Source organism: Oncorhynchus keta, chromosome 10 (genome assembly GCF_023373465.1).
Source record: "Oncorhynchus keta strain PuntledgeMale-10-30-2019 chromosome 10, Oket_V2, whole genome shotgun sequence".
Taxonomy (NCBI): domain Eukaryota; kingdom Metazoa; phylum Chordata; class Actinopteri; order Salmoniformes; family Salmonidae; genus Oncorhynchus; species Oncorhynchus keta.
In genome coordinates this window covers 64,271,042-64,288,940 of record NC_068430.1, presented here as the reverse complement: position 1 = coordinate 64,288,940, position 17,899 = coordinate 64,271,042, and the positions used below count along the sequence as shown (strand labels likewise).

Genomic DNA, 17,899 nt, shown 5'->3' with positions numbered 1-17,899 from the left:
AACCCGACTGATTTGGATCAAGAAGGTCATTCTGAGAGAGATAGCGGGAGAGCTGGCCAAGGACGGCACGTTCAAGAGTTTTGGAGAGAAAAGAAAGAAGGGATACTGGTCTGTAGTTGTTGACATCGGAGGGATCGAGTGTAGGTTTTTCAGAAGGGGTGCAACTCTCGCTCTCTTGAAGACGGAAGGGACGTAGCCAGCGGTCAGGGATGAGTTGATGAGCGAGGTGAGGTAAGGGAGAAGGTCTCCGGAAATGGTCTGGAGAAGAGAGGAGGGGATAGGGTCAAGCGGGCAGGTTGTTGGGCGGCCGGCCGTCACAAGACGCGAGATTTCATCTGGAGAGAGAGGGAGAAAGAGGTCAGAGCACAGGGTAGGGCAGTGTGAGCAGAACCAGCGGTGTCGTTTGGCTTAGCAAACGAGGATCGGATGTCGTCGACCTTCTTTTCAAAATGGTTGACAAAGTCATCTGCAGAGAGGGAGGAGGGGGAGGGGAGGAGGATTCAGGAGGGAGGAGAAGGTGGCAAAGAGCTTCCTAGGGTTAGAGGCAGATGCTTGGAATTTAGAGTGGTAGAAAGTGGCTTTAGCAGCAGAGACAGAGGAGGAAAATGTAGAGAGGAGGGAGTGAAAGGATGCCAGGTCCGCAGGGAGGCGAGTTTCCCTCCATTTCCGCTCGGCTGCCCGGAGCCCTGTTCTGTGAGCTCGCAATGAGTCGTCGAGCCACGGAGCGGGAGGGGAGGACCGAGCCGGCCTGGAGGATAGGGGACATAGAGAGTCAAAGGATGCAGAAAGGGAGGAGAGGAGGGTTGAGGAGGCAGAATCAGGAGATAGGTTGGAGAAGGTTTGAGCAGAGGGAAGAGATGATAGGATGGAAGAGGAGAGAGTTGCGGGGGAGAGAGAGTGAAGGTTGGGACGGCGCGATACCATCCGAGTAGGGGCAGTGTGGGAAGTGTTGGATGAGAGCGAGAGGGAAAAGGATACAAGGTAGTGGTCGGAGAACTTGCACAATTGGTGGCTGACTAAATACTTTTTTGCCCCACTGTATGTGAAAATGACGAGTTTATACAGTTTCTATAGATAAGAAGAAAAGGTCCTAATAAAAAGACTCCAGAGGATTTAAAAAAACTGAACAATGATTTTCAAAGACCACAAGTTTATTTATTTTTATTTTTTAAATTTTATTTCACCTTTATTTAACCAGGTAGGCTAGTTGAGAACAAGTTCTCATTTGCAACTGCGACCTGGCCAAGATAAAGCATAGCAGTGTGAACAGACAACACAGAATTACGCATGGAGTAAACAATTAACAAGTTAATAACACAGTAGAAAAAAAGGGGAGTCTATATACATTGTGTGCAAAAGGCATGAGGAGGTAGGCGAATAATTACAATATTGCAGATTAACACTGGAGTGATAAATGATCAGATGATCATGTACAGGTAGAGATATTGGTGTGCAAAAGAGCAGAAAAGTAAATAAATAAAAACTGTGGGGATGAGGTAGGTGAAAATGGGTGGGCTATTTACCAATAGATTATGTACAGCTGCAGCGATCGGTTCGCTGCTCAGATAGCTGATGTTTGAAGTTGGTGAGGGAGATAAAAGTCTCCAACTTCAGCGATTTTTGCAATTCGTTCCAGTCACAGGCAGCAGAGTACTGGAACGAAAGGCGGCCGAATGAGGTGTTGGCTTTAGGGATGATCAGTGAGATACACCTGCTGGAGCGCGTGCTACGGATGGGTATTGCCATCGTGACCAGTGAACTGAGATAAGGCGGAGCTTTACCTAGCATGGCCTTGTAGATGACCTGGAGCCAGTGGGTCTGGCGAGGAATATGTAGCGAGGGCCAGCCGACTAGAGCATACAAGTCGCAGTGGTGGGTAGTATAAGGTGCTTTAGTGACAAAATGGATGGCACTGTGATAAACTGCATCCAGTTTGCTGAGTAGAGTGTTGGAAGCGATTTTGTAGATGACATCGCCGAAGTCGAGGATCGGTAGGATAGTCAGTTTTACTAGGGTAAGCTTGGCAGCGTGAGTGAAGGAGGCTTTGTTGTGGAATAGAAAGCCGACTCTTGATTTGATTTTCGATTGGAGATGTTTGATATGCGTCTGGAAGGAGAGTTTGCAGTCTAGCCAGACACCTAGGTACTTATAGGTGTCCACATATTCAAGGTCGGAACCATCCAGTGTGGTAATGCTAGTCGGGCATGCGGGGTGCAGGCAGCGATCGGTTGAAAAGCATGCATTTGGTTTTATTAGCGTTTAAGAGCAGTTGGAGGCCACGGAAGGAGTGTTGTATGGCATTGAAGCTCGTTTGGAGGTTAGATAGCACAGTGTCCAATGACGGGCCGAAAGTATATAGAATGGTGTCGTCTGCGTAGAGGTGGATCAGGGAATCGCCCGCAGCAAGACCAACGTCATTGATATATACAGAGAAAAGAGTCGGCCCGAGAATTGAACCCTGTGGCACCCCCATAGAGACTGCCAGAGGACCGGACAGCATGCCCTCCGATTTGACACACTGAACTCTGTCTGCAAAGTAATTGGTGAACCAGGCAAGGCAGTCCAACCGAGGCTACTGAGTCTGCCGATAAGAATCTGGTGATTGACAGAGTCGAAAGCCTTGGCAAGGTCGATGAAGACGGCTGCACAGTACTGTCTTTTATCGATGGCAGTTATGATGTCGTTTAGTACCTTGAGTGTGGCTGAGGTGCACCCGTGACCGGCTCGGAAACCAGATTGCATAGCGGAGAAGGTACGGTGGGATTCGAGATGGTCAGTGACCTGTTTGTTGACTTGGCTTTCGAAGACCTTAGATAGGCAGGGCAGAATGGATATAGGTCTGTAACAGTTTGGGTCCAGGGTGTCTCCCCCTTTGAAGAGCAGCAGCAGCTTTCCAATCCTTGGGGATCTCAGACGATATGAAAGAGAGGTTGAACAGGCTGGTAATAGGGGTTGCGACAATGGCGGCGGATAGTTTCAGAAATAGAGGGTCCAGATTGTCAAGCCCAGCTGATTTATACGGGTCCAGGTTTTGCAGCTCTTTCAGAACATCTGTTATCTGGATTTGGGTAAAGGAGAACCTGGAGAGGCTTGGGCGAGGAGCTGCGGGGGGGGCCGGAGCTGTTGGCCGAGGTAGGAGTAGCCAGGCGGAAGGCATGGCCAGCCGTTGAGAAATGCTTGTTGAAGTTTTCGATAATCATGGATTTGTCAGTGCTGACCGTGCACGGAGACTTAGCTGGAAACTTCTTGTCGTTTTGTAAAATCACAGAATGTTTTTTCTCAGGACCTTTTCTTATCGTTTTGACTACAGAACGTAGAAACGTGCCATACAAAGGTGTGGTGCTGGACATAATGATATACACTGTATTTGGAAAGTATTCAGATCCCTTGACTTTTTCCACATTTTGTTACGTTACAGCTGTATTCTAAAATTGATTAAATAAACAATTTTCCACATCAACCTTCACATAATACCCCATAATGACAAAGCGATAACAGCTTTTTAGAGTTTGAGTTTAAAAACAGAAATACCTTATTTACGTAAGTATTCTGACCCTTTGCCGTGAGACTCTAAAATTGAGCTCAGGTGCATCCTGTTTCCATCGATCATCCTTGAGATGTTTCTACAACTTGATTGGAGTCAACTTCTGGTAAATTCAATTTATTGGACATGATTTGGAAAGGCACACTGTCTATATAAGGTCCCACAATTGACAGAGCAAAAACCAAGCCATGAGGTCAAAGGAATTGTCCGTAGAGCTCCGAGACCGGGTTGAGTCGAGGCAAACAAATATTAATAATTCTGCAGCATTGAAGGTTCCCAAGAACACAGTGGCCTCCATCATTCTTAAATGGAAGAAGTTTGGAACCACCAAGACTCTTCCTAGAGCTGGCCACCCAGCCAAACTGAACAGTCGGGGGAGAAGGACCTTGGTCAGGGAGGTGATCAGGAACCTGATGGTCACTCTAACAGAGCTCCAGAGTTCCTCTGCGGAGATGAGAGAGCCTTCCAGAAGGACAACCATCTATGCAGCACTCCACCAATCAGGCCTTTATGGTAGAGTGGCCACTCTTCAGTAAAAAGCACATGACAGCGCTCTTGGAGTTTTCCAAAAGGCACCTAAAGGAATTTTAAACCATGAGAAACAATATTCTCTGGTCTGATGAAACCAATATTGAACTCTTTGGCCTGAACGTCAAACGTCACATCTGGAGGAAACCTGGCACCATCCCTACAGTGAAGCATGGTGGTGGCAACATCATACTGGTCCTTCTGGTCCTTCTGTAGCACAGTTGGTAGAGCATGGCGCTTGTAACGCCAGGATAGTGGGTTCGATTCCCGGGACCACCCATACGTAGAATGTATGCACACATGACTGTAAGTCGCTTTGGATAAAAGCGTCTGCTAAATGGCATATATTATACTCTGTGGATGTTTTTCAGCAGCAGGGACTTGGAGACCAATCAGGATCGAGGGAAAGATGAACGGAGCAAAGTACAGAGAGATCCTTGATGAAAACCTGCTCAGGACCTCAGACTGGGATGAAGGTTCGCCTTCCAACAGGACAACGACTCGAATCACAGAGCCAAGACAACGCAAGTCTCTGAATGTCCTTGAGTGGCCCAGCCAGAGCCCGGACTTGAACCCGATCTAACATCTCTGGAGAGACATGAAAATATCTGTGCAGTGACACTCCCCATCCAAACTGACAGAGCTTGAGAGGATCTGCAGAGATGAATGGGAGAAACTCCCCAAATACAGGTGTGCCAAGCTTGTAGCATCATGCCCAAGAAGACTCGAGGCTGTAATCGCTGCCAAAGGTGCTTCAACAAAGTACTGAGTAAAGGGTCTGAATACTTATGTAAAAGTTTTTTATTTCTTATGAATTATAAAAACCTGTTTTTGCTTCGTTTGTGGATTGATGAGGGACAAAAACGATTTAATACATTTTAGAATGTATTAATGTATAATGTAACAAAATGTGGAAAAAGTCAAGGCTTCTGAATACTTTCCGAATGTACTGTATAAGGTAAAAAAGGGAAATTAGTAACACTGATATTATACGGATTGTAACGAATAATGCTAAATTGTTGTTGATTCTTTACAGAGTGTTTTAACTTCTCTCTTCGCCAAAAATGGCTATGATGAGCAGCCAGAGGTTTCTCTACCAAGTGAATTAAACAGTAAAGTCACTGTGACAGAGAAGTAAGTGATGTTCCATTTCATTGTGTGGTGATTTCTGCATGCACAGTATCACTACCTGTTCAAGTCCATTGTTCTTTGGCAGTGGGTTTAGTAAAAGTCTCAAAATATGGATTGCTGTGTCTCAATCACAAAAACATCTCCCAAAATAGTTCATTGAAAAAGAACATCAAGGAATCCAAGAGCAGTCGGTTTTTGGAGAAGGACAAACGCATTCTGGAAGAGCTGAAGAGTCTGCATTGTGACCCACATCCATTCTGCACAGTTTTGCCATTAGAGTCAGACTTCAGTAAGTAAGCAGTATTGGGGTATTGTTTTTAGTGTTATTTATTTGATAACATTTTCTATGAATACCCTTTTGCTTTATAATGACGTTCTTAATGCTTAATATGCTTAGGATAATGCCTTACAATTCACGTCACAGATGTTTATAGACATAATTGCCTATACATCTATAACTGAATGAATAAAGCATTGTGAATTGTTAGATATTACTTAAATTGTTCGATATTACTGCACTGCTGGAGATAGGAACACAAGCATTTTGCTACACCCGCAATAACATCTGCTAAATATGTGTATGTGACCAATAAAGTTTGATTTGATAAATGAGAAGGAATAATAATTCCTTATGAAACAAAGTGGTTCAGTGGCACAGCAAATAAAGTTTTACAAGTATACTTAGTATGCTTAATGATGGGAATTCCTAGGGAGTGTTACAAGTCGTCACAACCCCAAGATATGGGTATGCTTACTTCACTCAAATTCTTATTTACAATAGTGGCCAAACCCGGACGACACTGGGCCAATTGTGACTCACCCTATGGGACTCCCAATCACGTCCGGTTGTGATACAACCTGGAATCGAACCAGGGTGTCTGTATTGACGCCTCAAGCACTGAGATGCAGTACCTTAGACCGCTGCGCCACTCGGGAGCCCGTATGCTAACAGGATTCCTGCTCCCACAAACAATAATATCGTTGTTTATGTTGTCTCAAACATTTAATCCCTGTATCTCATTCCATACCTTTTCAGCGTTTTGGAAGATTCTCATGCAAGGCCCCCCTGATACACCTTATGAGAATGGAGCCTTTGAACTGTACTGTCAGTTTGGTGCTGAGTACCCTGTCAAACCTCCACTTGTGCGCTTTGTCACACCTGTATCCTTTTACACAAATTAATACATGAAGACAGTGTATTTTGTATTCTGTGACTGCTTACTGCTGTTCCAATGAATTTATTCCCATTACCCAGGACTTCTGCATGTTCAGAAATGGTGGAATTTACCTGCATATGAAAGTAATTGTTTTGCTTCCACAACATCATAATTATCCAAACTCACGAGAAACTATAACATTGTCTAAATCGCAACAGCCGGGAAACATTTACAACATTTACACTTTCTGATTCGCAAAGCAAAAGGTTAAATTGAGGCAGGCTAGTGTGTGGTTAGGGTTAGGGTAAGGTTAAATTGTGTGCGTGATTAGGGTTAGGGTAAGGTTAAATTGAGGCAGGCTGGTGCGTGGTTAGGGTTAGGGTAAGGTTAAATTGAGGCAGGCTAGTGTGTGGTTAGGGTAAGGGTAAGGTTAAATTGAGGCAGGCTGGTGCGTGGTTAGGGTTAGGGTAAGGTTAAATTGAGGCAGGCTAGTGCGTGGTTAGGGTTAGGGTAAGGTTAAATTGTGTGCGTGGTTAGGGTTAGGGTAAGGTTAAATTGAGGCAGGCTAGTGTGTGGTTAGGGTAAGGGTAAGGTTAAATTGAGGCAGGCTAGTGTGTGGTTAGGGTTAGGGTAAGATTAAATTGAGGCAGGCTAGTGCGTGGTTAGGGTTAGGGTAAGGTTAAATTGTGTGCGTGGTTAGGGTAAGGTTAAATTGAGGCAGGTTAGTGCGTGGTTAGGGTTAGGGTAAGGTTAAATTGAGGCAGGCTAGTGTATGGTTAGGGTTAGGGTAAGGTTAAATTGAGGCAGGCTAGTGCGTGGTTAGGGTTAGGGTAAGGTTAAATTGAGGCAGGCTAGTGTGTGGTTAGGGTTAGGGTAAGGTTAAATTGAGGCAGGCTAGTGGGTGGTTAGGGTAAGGGTAAGGTTAAATTGAGGCAGGCTAGTGCGTGGTTAGGGTTAGGGTAAGGTTAAATTGTGTGCGTGGTTAGGGTTAGGGTAAGGTTAAATTGAGGCAGGCTAGTGTGTGGTTAGGGTAAGGGTAAGGTTAAATTGAGGCAGGCTAGTGCGTGGTTAGGGTTAGGGTAAGGTTAAATTGAGGCAGGCTAGTGCGTGGTTAGGGTTAGGGTAAGGTTAAATTGAGGCAGGCTAGTGCGTGGTTAGGGTTAGGGTAAGGTTAAATTGTGTGCGTGGTTAGGGTTAGGGTAAGGGTAAATTGAGGCAGGCTAGTTAGTGTGTGGTTAGGGTTAGGGTAAGGTTAAATTGAGGCAGGCTAGTGCGTGGTTAGGGTTAGGGTAAGGTTAAATTGAGGCAGGCTAGTGCGTGGTTAGGGTTAGGGTAAGGTTAAATTGTGTGCGTGGTTAGGGTTAGGGTAAGGTTAAATTGAGGCAGGCTAGTGTGTGGTTAGGGTAAGGGTAAGGTTAAATTGAGGCAGGCTAGTGCGTGGTTAGGGTTAGGGTAAGGTTAAATTGAGGCAGGCTAGTGCGTGGTTAGGGTTAGGGTAAGGTTAAATTATGTGCGTGGTTAGGGTTAGTGTAAGGTTAAATTGAGGCAGGCTAGTGTGTGGTTAGGGTAAAGTTAAATTGAGGCAGGCTAGTGCGTGGTTAGGGTTAGGGTAAGGTTAAATTGAGGCAGGCTAGTGCGTGGTTAAGGTTAGGGTAAGGTTAAATTGTGTGCGTTGTTCGGGTTAGGGTAATGTTAAATTGAGGCAGGCTAGTGTGGGGTTAGGGTTAGGGTAAGGTTAAATTGAGGCAGGCTAGTGCGTGGTTAGGGTTAGGGTAAGGTTAAATTGAGGCAGGCTAGTGCGTGGTTAGGGTTAGGGTAAGGTTAAATTGTGTGCGTGGTTAGGGTTAGGGTAAGGTTAAATTGAGGCAGGCTAGTGTGTGGTTAGGGTTAGGTTAAATTGTGTGCGTGGTTAGGGTTAGGGTAACGTTAAATTGAGGCAGGCTAGTGTGTGGTTAGGGTTAGGGTCAGGTTAAATTGTGTGCATGGTTAGGGTTAGGGTAAGGTTAAATTGAGGCAGGCTAGTGTGTGGTTAGGGTAAGGTTAAATTGTGTGCGTGGTTAGGGTTAGGGTAAGGGTAAATTGAGGCAGGCTAGTTAGTGTGTGGTTAGGGTTAGGGTAAGGTTAAATTGAGGCAGGCTAGTGCGTGGTTAGGGTTAGGGTAAGGTTAAATTGAGGCAGGCTAGTGCGTGGTTAGGGTTAGGGTAAGGTTAAATTGTGTGCGTGGTTAGGGTTAGGGTAAGGTTAAATTGAGGCAGGCTAGTGTGTGGTTAGGGTAAGGGTAAGGTTAAATTGAGGCAGGCTAGTGCGTGGTTAGGGTTAGGGTAAGGTTAAATTGAGGCAGGCTAGTGCGTGGTTAGGGTTAGGGTAAGGTTAAATTATGTGCGTGGTTAGGGTTAGTGTAAGGTTAAATTGAGGCAGGCTAGTGTGTGGTTAGGGTAAAGTTAAATTGAGGCAGGCTAGTGCGTGGTTAGGGTTAGGGTAAGGTTAAATTGAGGCAGGCTAGTGCGTGGTTAAGGTTAGGGTAAGGTTAAATTGTGTGCGTGGTTAGGGTTAGGGTAAGGGTAAATTGAGGCAGGCTAGTTAGTGTGTGGTTAGGGTTAGGGTAAGGTTAAATTGAGGCAGGCTAGTGCGTGGTTAGGGTTAGGGTAAGGTTAAATTGAGGCAGGCTAGTGCGTGGTTAGGGTTAGGGTAAGGTTAAATTGTGTGCGTGGTTAGGGTTAGGGTAAGGTTAAATTGAGGCAGGCTAGTGTGTGGTTAGGGTAAGGGTAAGGTTAAATTGAGGCAGGCTAGTGCGTGGTTAGGGTTAGGGTAAGGTTAAATTGAGGCAGGCTAGTGCGTGGTTAGGGTTAGGGTAAGGTTAAATTATGTGCGTGGTTAGGGTTAGTGTAAGGTTAAATTGAGGCAGGCTAGTGTGTGGTTAGGGTAAAGTTAAATTGAGGCAGGCTAGTGCGTGGTTAGGGTTAGGGTAAGGTTAAATTGAGGCAGGCTAGTGCGTGGTTAAGGTTAGGGTAAGGTTAAATTGTGTGCGTTGTTAGGGTTAGGGTAATGTTAAATTGAGGCAGGCTAGTGTGGGGTTAGGGTTAGGTAAGGTTAAATTGAGGCAGGCTAGTGCGTGGTTAGGGTTAGGGTAAGGTTAAATTGAGGCAGGCTAGTGCGTGGTTAGGGTTAGGGTAAGGTTAAATTGTGTGCGTGGTTAGGGTTAGGGTAAGGTTAAATTGAGGCAGGCTAGTGTGTGGTTAGGGTTAGGTTAAATTGTGTGCGTGGTTAGGGTTAGGGTAACGTTAAATTGAGGCAGGCTAGTGTGTGGTTAGGGTTAGGGTCAGGTTAAATTGTGTGCATGGTTAGGGTTAGGGTAAGGTTAAATTGAGGCAGGCTAGTGTGTGGTTAGGGTAGGGTAAGGTTAAATTGGCAGGCTGCGTGGTTAGGGTTAGGGTAAGGGTAAATTGAGGCAGGCTAGTTAGTGTGGTGGTTTAGGGTTAGGGTAAGGTTAAATTGAGGCAGGCTAGTGCGTGGTTAGGGTTAGGGTAAGGTTAAATTGAGGCAGGCTAGTGCGTGGTTAGGGTTAGGGTAAGGTTAAATTGTGTGCGTGGTTAGGGTTAGGGTAAGGTTAAATTGAGGCAGGCTAGTGTGTGGTTAGGGTAAGGGTAAGGTTAAATTGAGGCAGGCTAGTGCGTGGTTAGGGTTAGGGTAAGGTTAAATTGAGGCAGGCTAGTGCGTGGTTAGGGTTAGGGTAAGGTTAAATTATGTGCGTGGTTAGGGTTAGTGTAAGGTTAAATTGAGGCAGGCTAGTGTGTGGTTAGGGTAAAGTTAAATTGAGGCAGGCTAGTGCGTGGTTAGGGTTAGGGTAAGGTTAAATTGAGGCAGGCTAGTGCGTGGTTAAGGTTAGGTTAGGGTAAGGTTAAATTGTGTGCGTGGTTAGGGTTAGGGTAAGGGTAAATTGAGGCAGGCTAGTTAGTGTGTGGTTAGGGTTAGGGTAAGGTTAAATTGAGGCAGGCTAGTGCGTGGTTAGGGTTAGGGTAAGGTTAAATTGAGGCAGGCTAGTGCGTGGTTAGGGTTAGGGTAAGGTTAAATTGTGTGCGTGGTTAGGGTTAGGGTAAGGTTAAATTGAGGCAGGCTAGTGTGTGGTTAGGGTAAGGGTAAGGTTAAATTGAGGCAGGCTAGTGCGTGGTTAGGGTTAGGGTAAGGTTAAATTGAGGCAGGCTAGTGCGTGGTTAGGGTTAGGGTAAGGTTAAATTATGTGCGTGGTTAGGGTTAGTGTAAGGTTAAATTGAGGCAGGCTAGTGTGTGGTTAGGGTAAAGTTAAATTGAGGCAGGCTAGTGCGTGGTTAGGGTTAGGGTAAGGTTAAATTGAGGCAGGCTAGTGCGTGGTTAAGGTTAGGGTAAGGTTAAATTGTGTGCGTTGTTCGGGTTAGGGTAATGTTAAATTGAGGCAGGCTAGTGTGGGGTTAGGGTTAGGGTAAGGTTAAATTGAGGCAGGCTAGTGCGTGGTTAGGGTTAGGGTAAGGTTAAATTGAGGCAGGCTAGTGCGTGGTTAGGGTTAGGGTAAGGTTAAATTGTGTGCGTGGTTAGGGTTAGGGTAAGGTTAAATTGAGGCAGGCTAGTGTGTGGTTAGGGTTAGGTTAAATTGTGTGCGTGGTTAGGGTTAGGGTAACGTTAAATTGAGGCAGGCTAGTGTGTGGTTAGGGTTAGGGTCAGGTTAAATTGTGTGCATGGTTAGGGTTAGGGTAAGGTTAAATTGAGGCAGGCTAGTGTGTGGTTAGGGTAAGGTTAAATTGTGTGCGTGGTTAGGGTTAGGGTAAGGGTAAATTGAGGCAGGCTAGTTAGTGTGTGGTTAGGGTTAGGGTAAGGTTAAATTGAGGCAGGCTAGTGCGTGGTTAGGGTTAGGGTAAGGTTAAATTGAGGCAGGCTAGTGCGTGGTTAGGGTTAGGGTAAGGTTAAATTGTAGTGCGTGGTTAGGGTTAGGGTAAGGTTAAATTGAGGCAGGCTAGTGTGTGGTTCGGGTAAGGGTAAGGTTAAATTGAGGCAGGCTAGTGCGTGGTTAGGGTTAGGGTAAGGTTAAATTGAGGCAGGCTAGTGCGTGGTTAGGGTTAGGGTAAGGTTAAATTATGTGCGTGGTTAGGGTTAGTGTAAGGTTAAATTGAGGCAGGCTAGTGTGTGGTTAGGGTAAGGTTAAATTGAGGCAGGCTAGTGTGTGGTTAGGGTTAGGGTGAGGTTAAATTGAGGCAGGCTAGTGCGTGGTTAGGGTTAGGGTAAGGTTAAATTGAGGCAGGCTAGTGCGTGGTTAGGGTTAGGGTAAGGTTAAATTGAGGCATGCTAGTGTGTGGTTAGGGTTAGGGTAAGGTTAAATTGAGGCAGGCTAGTGCGTGGTTAGGGTTAGGGTATGGTTAAATTGTGTGCGTGGTTAGGGTTAGGGTAAGGTTAAATTGAGGCAGGCTAGTGTGTGGTTAGGGTTAGGGTAAGGTTAAATTGAGACAGGCTAGTGTGTGGTTAGGGTTAGGGTAAGGTTAAATTGAGGCAGGCTAGTGCGTGGTTAGGGTAAGGTTAAATTGTGTGCGTGGTTAGGGTTAGGGTAAGGTTAAATTGAGGCAGGCTAGTGTGTGGTTAGGGTAAGGGTAAGGTTAAATTGAGGCAGGCTAGTGCGTGGTTAGGGTTAGGGTAAGGTTAAATTGAGGCAGGCTAGTGCGTGGTTAGGGTAAGGTTAAATTGAGGCAGGCTCGTGTGTGGTTAGGGTAAGGTTAAATTGAGGCAGGCTAGTGTGTGGTTAGGGTTAGGGTAAGGTTAAATTGAGGCAGGCTCGTGTGTGGTTAGGGTTAGGGTAAGGTTAAATTGAGGCAGGCTAGTGTAGGGTTAGGGTAAGTTTAAATTGAGGCAGGCTAGTGTGTGGTTAGGGTAAGGTTAAATTGAGGCAGGCTAGTGTGTGGTTAGGGTTAGGGTAAGGTTAAATTGAGGCAGGCTAGTGTGTGGTTACGGTAAGTTTAAATTGAGGCAGGCTAGTGTGTGGTTAGGGTTAGGGTAAGGTTAAATTGAGGCAGGCTAGTGTGTGGTTAGGGTTAGGGTAAGGTTAAATTGAGGCAGGCTAGTGTAGGGTTAGGGTAAGTTTAAATTGAGGCAGGCTAGTGTGTGGTTAGGGTAAGGTTAAATTGAGGCAGGCTAGTGTGTGGTTAGGGTTAGGGTAAGGTTAAATTGAGGCAGGCTAGTGTGTGGTTAGGGTAAGTTTAAATTGAGGCAGGCTAGTGTGTGGTTAGGGTTAGGGTAAGGTTAAATTGAGGCAGGCTAGTGTGTGGTTAGGGTTAGGGTAAGGTTAAATTGAGGCAGGCTAGTGTGTGGTTAGGGTTAGGGTAAGGTTAAATTGAGGCAGGCTAGTGTGTGGTTAGGGTTAGGGTAAGGTTAAATTGAGGCAGGCTAGTGTGTGGTTAGGGTTAGGGTAAGGTTAAATTGAGGCAGGCTAGTGTGTGGTTAGGGTTAGGGTAAGGTTAAATTGAGGCAGGCTAGTGTGTGGTTAGGGTTAGGGTAAGGTTAAATTGAGGCAGGCTAGTGTGTGGTTAGGGTTAGGGTAAGGTTAAATTGAGGCAGGCTAGTGTAGGGTTAGGGTAAGTTTAAATTGAGGCAGGCTAGTGTGTGGTTAGGGTAAGGTTAAATTGAGGCAGGCTAGTGTGTGGTTAGGGTTAGGGTAGGTTAAATTGAGGCAGGCTAGTGTGTGGTTAGGGTTAGGGTAAGGTTAAATTGAGGCAGGCTAGTGTGTGGTTAGGGTTAGGGTAAGGTTAAATTGAGGCAGGCTAGTGTGTGGTTAGGGTTAGGGTAAGGTTAAATTGAGGCAGGCTAGTGTGTGGTTAGGGTTAGGGTAAGGTTAAATTGAGGCAGGCTAGTGTGTGGTTAGGGTTAGGGTAAGGTTCGAAAATGAAAACACCTCATAGCAAAAACACCCATGGATTTGAAATGCCGCCACTCTCAGAAGCTCAGACTAAAATGGCTCTGTTGATATGTTTCTGGTGTGATTTCAGGCTGAAATATCATGTTTGTGAAATACCCTTAATGTGGACAAAGGTGTACCACTGCAACGTAAACAATGTGGGTCGTATCTGCCACAACATATTTGACCGCAATTACTCGGCTAACATAACCATGAGAGAGATCTTGGATGCTGTGTATGGACTGCTCATCGTCCCTGAACCTGAAGATCCACTGGACAGGTTGACTTGTATAGTGTCAAATACTGTAATTGTTCAACAGTCATTTGAATTATTTTGATGTCATTTCAAATCCATCTTAGTTTCCAAATGGCATATTGTATATATTATATTGAATATGTTGAGTTCATGCCTACATTAATATTATCTAAATGAAAATGTTTTGTAAAAGTATTTTGGCAGAGGAATTCCTAACCAGCAGAGAAAAATATGAACAAGAGGCCAAGAAAAACACAGAGGAAACTGCAGGCAATTCAATGAATGACATGGAACAGGTAAATGCACATATTCCTCCCGTCCCCTCTTTTTTTTGTATAGTTCAGCAATTTGACTTATTTAGATATGTGTTTCCTTACTTTAAAAGCAGTCTAAGGACAACGAGTAACTGCATTACACACTTTGGTTTTGATATACTAGCAATTGTAAACCAATCTCCCCTGTTTAACATGTTATCAAATGTAATGCCCAATTCACCCCATAAATGTATTGTGTCACAAGAAATTTGAAATGTAAACATTTCAAAACATGGTAACAGAATTGTGACTTTTAGCTTATAACCTTCCTGAGACACACACCTGACACACACACACACACACACACACACACACACACACACACACACACACACACACACACACACACACACACACACACACACACACACACACACACACACACACACACACACACACACACACACACACACACACACACACACACACACACACACACACACACAAGGAATTTGAAGCAAAGCATCAGACTAATCCTCCTTATCACTCCAGACCTGACTGCCCTTGACCAGCACAAAAACATCCTGTGGCGGACTGTAATAGCATCAAATAGTCCCAGCGACATGCAACTGTGCAGTCAGTCAAGAAAGCAAAGGCTAGCTTTTTCAAACAGAAATTTGCATCCTGTAGCTCTAACTCCAAAAAGTTTTGGGACACTGTAAAGTCCATGGAGAACAAGAGCACCTCCTCCCAGCAGCCCACTGCTAGGTAACACAGTCAATACCGATAAATCCATGATAATCAAAAATGTCTCTACGGCTGGCCATGCTTTCCTCTTGGCTACCCCAACCCCGGCCAACAGCCCCCCTTTCTGGACCCTCTCTTTCTAAAACTATCCGCTGCCATTGTTGCAACCCCTATTACCAGTCTGTTCAACCTCTCTTTCGTATCCTCCGAGATCCCTAAAGATTGGAAAGCTGCCGCGGTCATCCCCGTCTTCAAAGGGGGTGACACTCTAGACCCAAACTGTTACAGACCTATATCTATCCTGCCATGCCTTTCTAAAGTCTTTGAAAGCCAAGCTAATAAACAGATCACTGACCATTTCGAATCCCACTGTACCTTCTTCGCTTGGCAATCCGGTTTCTGAGCTGGTCACGGGTGCAGCCACTCTCAAGGTACTAAATGATATCATAACCGCCATCGATAAAAACCAGTACTGTGCAGCCGTCTTCATCGACCTGGCCAAGGCTTTCGACTCTGTCAATCACCGTATTCTTATCGGCAGACTCAACAGACTTGGTTTCTCAAATGACCCCCTCGCCTGGTTCACCAACTACTTTGCAGACAGAGTTCAGTGTATCAAATCGAAGGGCCTGTTGTCCGGACCTCTGGCAGTCTCTATGGCGGTACCACAGGGTTCAATTCTCGGGCCGACTCTTTTCTCTGTATATATCAACGATGTCGCTCTTGCTGCCGGTGATTCCCCGATCCACCTCTACGCAGACGACACCATTCTGTATACATCTGGCCCTTCTTTGGACACTGTGTTAACAAACCTCCAAACGAGCACAGGGTAGCCTAGTGTTTAGAGCGTTGGACTAGTAACCGGAAGGTTGCAAGTTCAAATCCCCGAGCTTACAATGTGCAAATACCTGAACAGGTAGTTAGCCCACTGTTCCTAGGCCGTCATTGAAAATAAGAATTGGTTCTTAACTGACTTGCCTAGTTAAATAAAGGTTTAAACCATTTTAAAAAAGCCATACAACACTCCTTCTGTGGCCTCCAACTGATCTTAAACGCTAGTAAAACCAAATGCATGCTTTTCAACCGTTTGCTGCTGGCACCCGCCCGCCTGACTAGCATCACGACCCTGGACGGTTCTAACCTAGAATATGTAGACAACTACAAATACCCAGGTGTCTGGCTAGACTGTAAACTCTCCTTCCAGACTCATATTAAACATCTCCAATCCAAAATCAAATCTAGAATCGGCTTCCTATTTCGCAACAAAGTCTCCTTCACTCACTGCTCCAAACTTACCCTAGTAAAACTGACTAACCTACCGATCCTCGACTTCGGCAATGTCTACAGGTCATCTATAAATCTATGCTAGGTAAAAGCACCGCCTTATCTCAACTCACTGGTCACGATAACAACACCCACCTGTAGCATGCAATCCAGCAGGTATATCTCACTGATCATCCCAAAAGCCAACACCTACTTTGGTTCTCTGCTGCCAGTGACTGGAACAAATTGCAAAAATCGCTGAAGCGATTTCCCTCACTCACTTTAAACATCTGCTATCTGAGCAGCTAACCGATCGCTGCAGCTGTACATAGTCCATCTGTAAATAGCCCACCCAATCTACCTACCTCATCCCGATATTGCTTTTATTTACTTTTCTGCTCTTTTGTACACCAGTATCTCTACTTGCACATCATCATCTGCTCATTTATCACTCCAGTGTTAATCTGCTAAATTGTAATTACTTCACTACTATGGCCTATGTATTGCCTTACCTCCTCACTCCATTTGCACACACTGTATATTGACACTTTTTTCTATTGTGTTATTGACTATACGCTTGTTTATTCCATGTGTAACTCTGTGTTGATGTTTGTGTCGCACTGCTTTGCTTTATTTTGGCCAGGTCGCAGTTGTAAATGAGAACTTGTTCTCAACTAGCCTACCTGGTTAAATAAAGGTGAAATATTTATAATAAAATAAAAAATCAATAAGAATAAAATGCTGAAACACATACCACTGTTGTGTGTAGTATACTACTATGTATATAAGCAGCACACCCTCTTGGTTTCCAGGCTTGTCAGGTTCTACATTTGTTTGAACAGCAAGTATTTTTGTTTAACAGCATACACGGTAAGATAATCCTGTATTGTTTACTTACAGAAATTGGTGGGTGAAGAGTTGACTAAGAAGTTCACTCCCTCACATCTAATTTGTCCGCTATCCAAGAAGATGTTCATTGATCCAGTTAAAAACCAGGATGGAACAGTTTATGAGCGAAAGGACATTGAGAAACATCTACAAATGTAAGTGTGTTGCTGGATTCTGAATATTGATTAGAAATGATACATTCATGTACTACTACTAATAGTGCACTCAAATTATTACAACAAGTAAATATTTGATCCTTCTGTAGTGACGGAATCAATTGTTTGTCATTCCTTATGTGCACAACTGTAGAACTGAAGCAACAAATTGACAGCAACATTGAGTTTGATTGAGTTTTTTCTCTCAATATTCTCCAAACAAGAAGTATAAACAAGTATTTGCCAGGACTGGGAGAATCTTTTGTAGTCCGTTATGTCTGTAAACATTACAATGAACTAGCTAAATTAATAAATGAATTGACCCCATTTTTTTATGAGAATGGTCTACACTCTTACCCTTTTACAGGCAAAGGACTGATCCAAAAACAAAGAAACTTCTAAGACGAACTGACCTCAAGCCAGACACAACCATGCAGAAAATGGTGAGGGAGCACCGCAGAAAGGAATATATGGAGACAAGTGTTTGAAAACACAACATGGCAGCCAAAATGTCTTCCTGTCGAATGCATTTTTGGGAGAAACATGAGGATGGTGAGGGAAGTGTTACCCATTGGGGTTATTGAATGGTATGAGATGTTTCAGAGGGCCCTCATCTATGCGGGGGTTTTATCTACGCACGTCATGGGTAACCAGCTAAGATTTATATTATGCACATTTTCTGTTAAACTCTGTTATTAATCAGGAGCATTTTTTTATGTTAAAATTAGTTGTGTATCACAGTTGTCATTAGACTGTTGTGATCATCAGATATCTAGGAGATTCCCAATATCTTAAGATAATGACATGGGTTACTTTTAAATATGCTGTTAAGCCAAATTCAATGATTCAAAGTCGAGGGCCCACATTAATGATGGTGTTTTCAGTAGTTTACTTTAATTAAACTTAACACAGTGATTTAAAGAGGCAATGTGAAGTTCAGACAATAACAAAGAGGACACCCCGCCACTGATATCGTAAACAGCTGAGGGATGGTTCTGGAGGTATGTAACCAAATTCATAGACAGAACTATGGATGCATATACTGACCATCCATGATATCAAAAGC

General features: G+C 44.4%; 1 protein-coding gene across 48 annotated transcripts in view; it reads left to right on the top strand.

Moving 5' to 3' along the window:
• The window catches only part of LOC118389197 (uncharacterized), a 39,519-nt gene that overhangs the window by 21,276 nt on the left and 344 nt on the right, over positions 1-17,899 (top strand). The window contains exons 19-32 of one of the 48 annotated variants that reach the window (XM_052527560.1): positions 5,109-5,206; positions 5,356-5,492; positions 6,240-6,789; positions 7,612-7,974; positions 9,967-10,209; positions 10,459-11,293; positions 11,901-12,137; positions 12,181-12,297; positions 12,378-12,420; positions 12,538-12,918; positions 13,035-13,550; positions 13,720-13,822; positions 16,691-16,833; positions 17,201-17,899. The exon at positions 17,201-17,899 is cut by the window's right edge and continues 344 nt beyond it. In XM_052527560.1, coding sequence (XP_052383520.1) covers positions 5,109-5,206; positions 5,356-5,492; positions 6,240-6,385 — 381 coding nt within the window. In that variant the 3' untranslated portion in view covers positions 6,386-6,789; positions 7,612-7,974; positions 9,967-10,209; ... (7 more) ...; positions 16,691-16,833; positions 17,201-17,899. The other 47 variants (XM_052527552.1, XM_052527541.1, XM_052527530.1 and 44 more) reach the window with 47 other exon arrangements.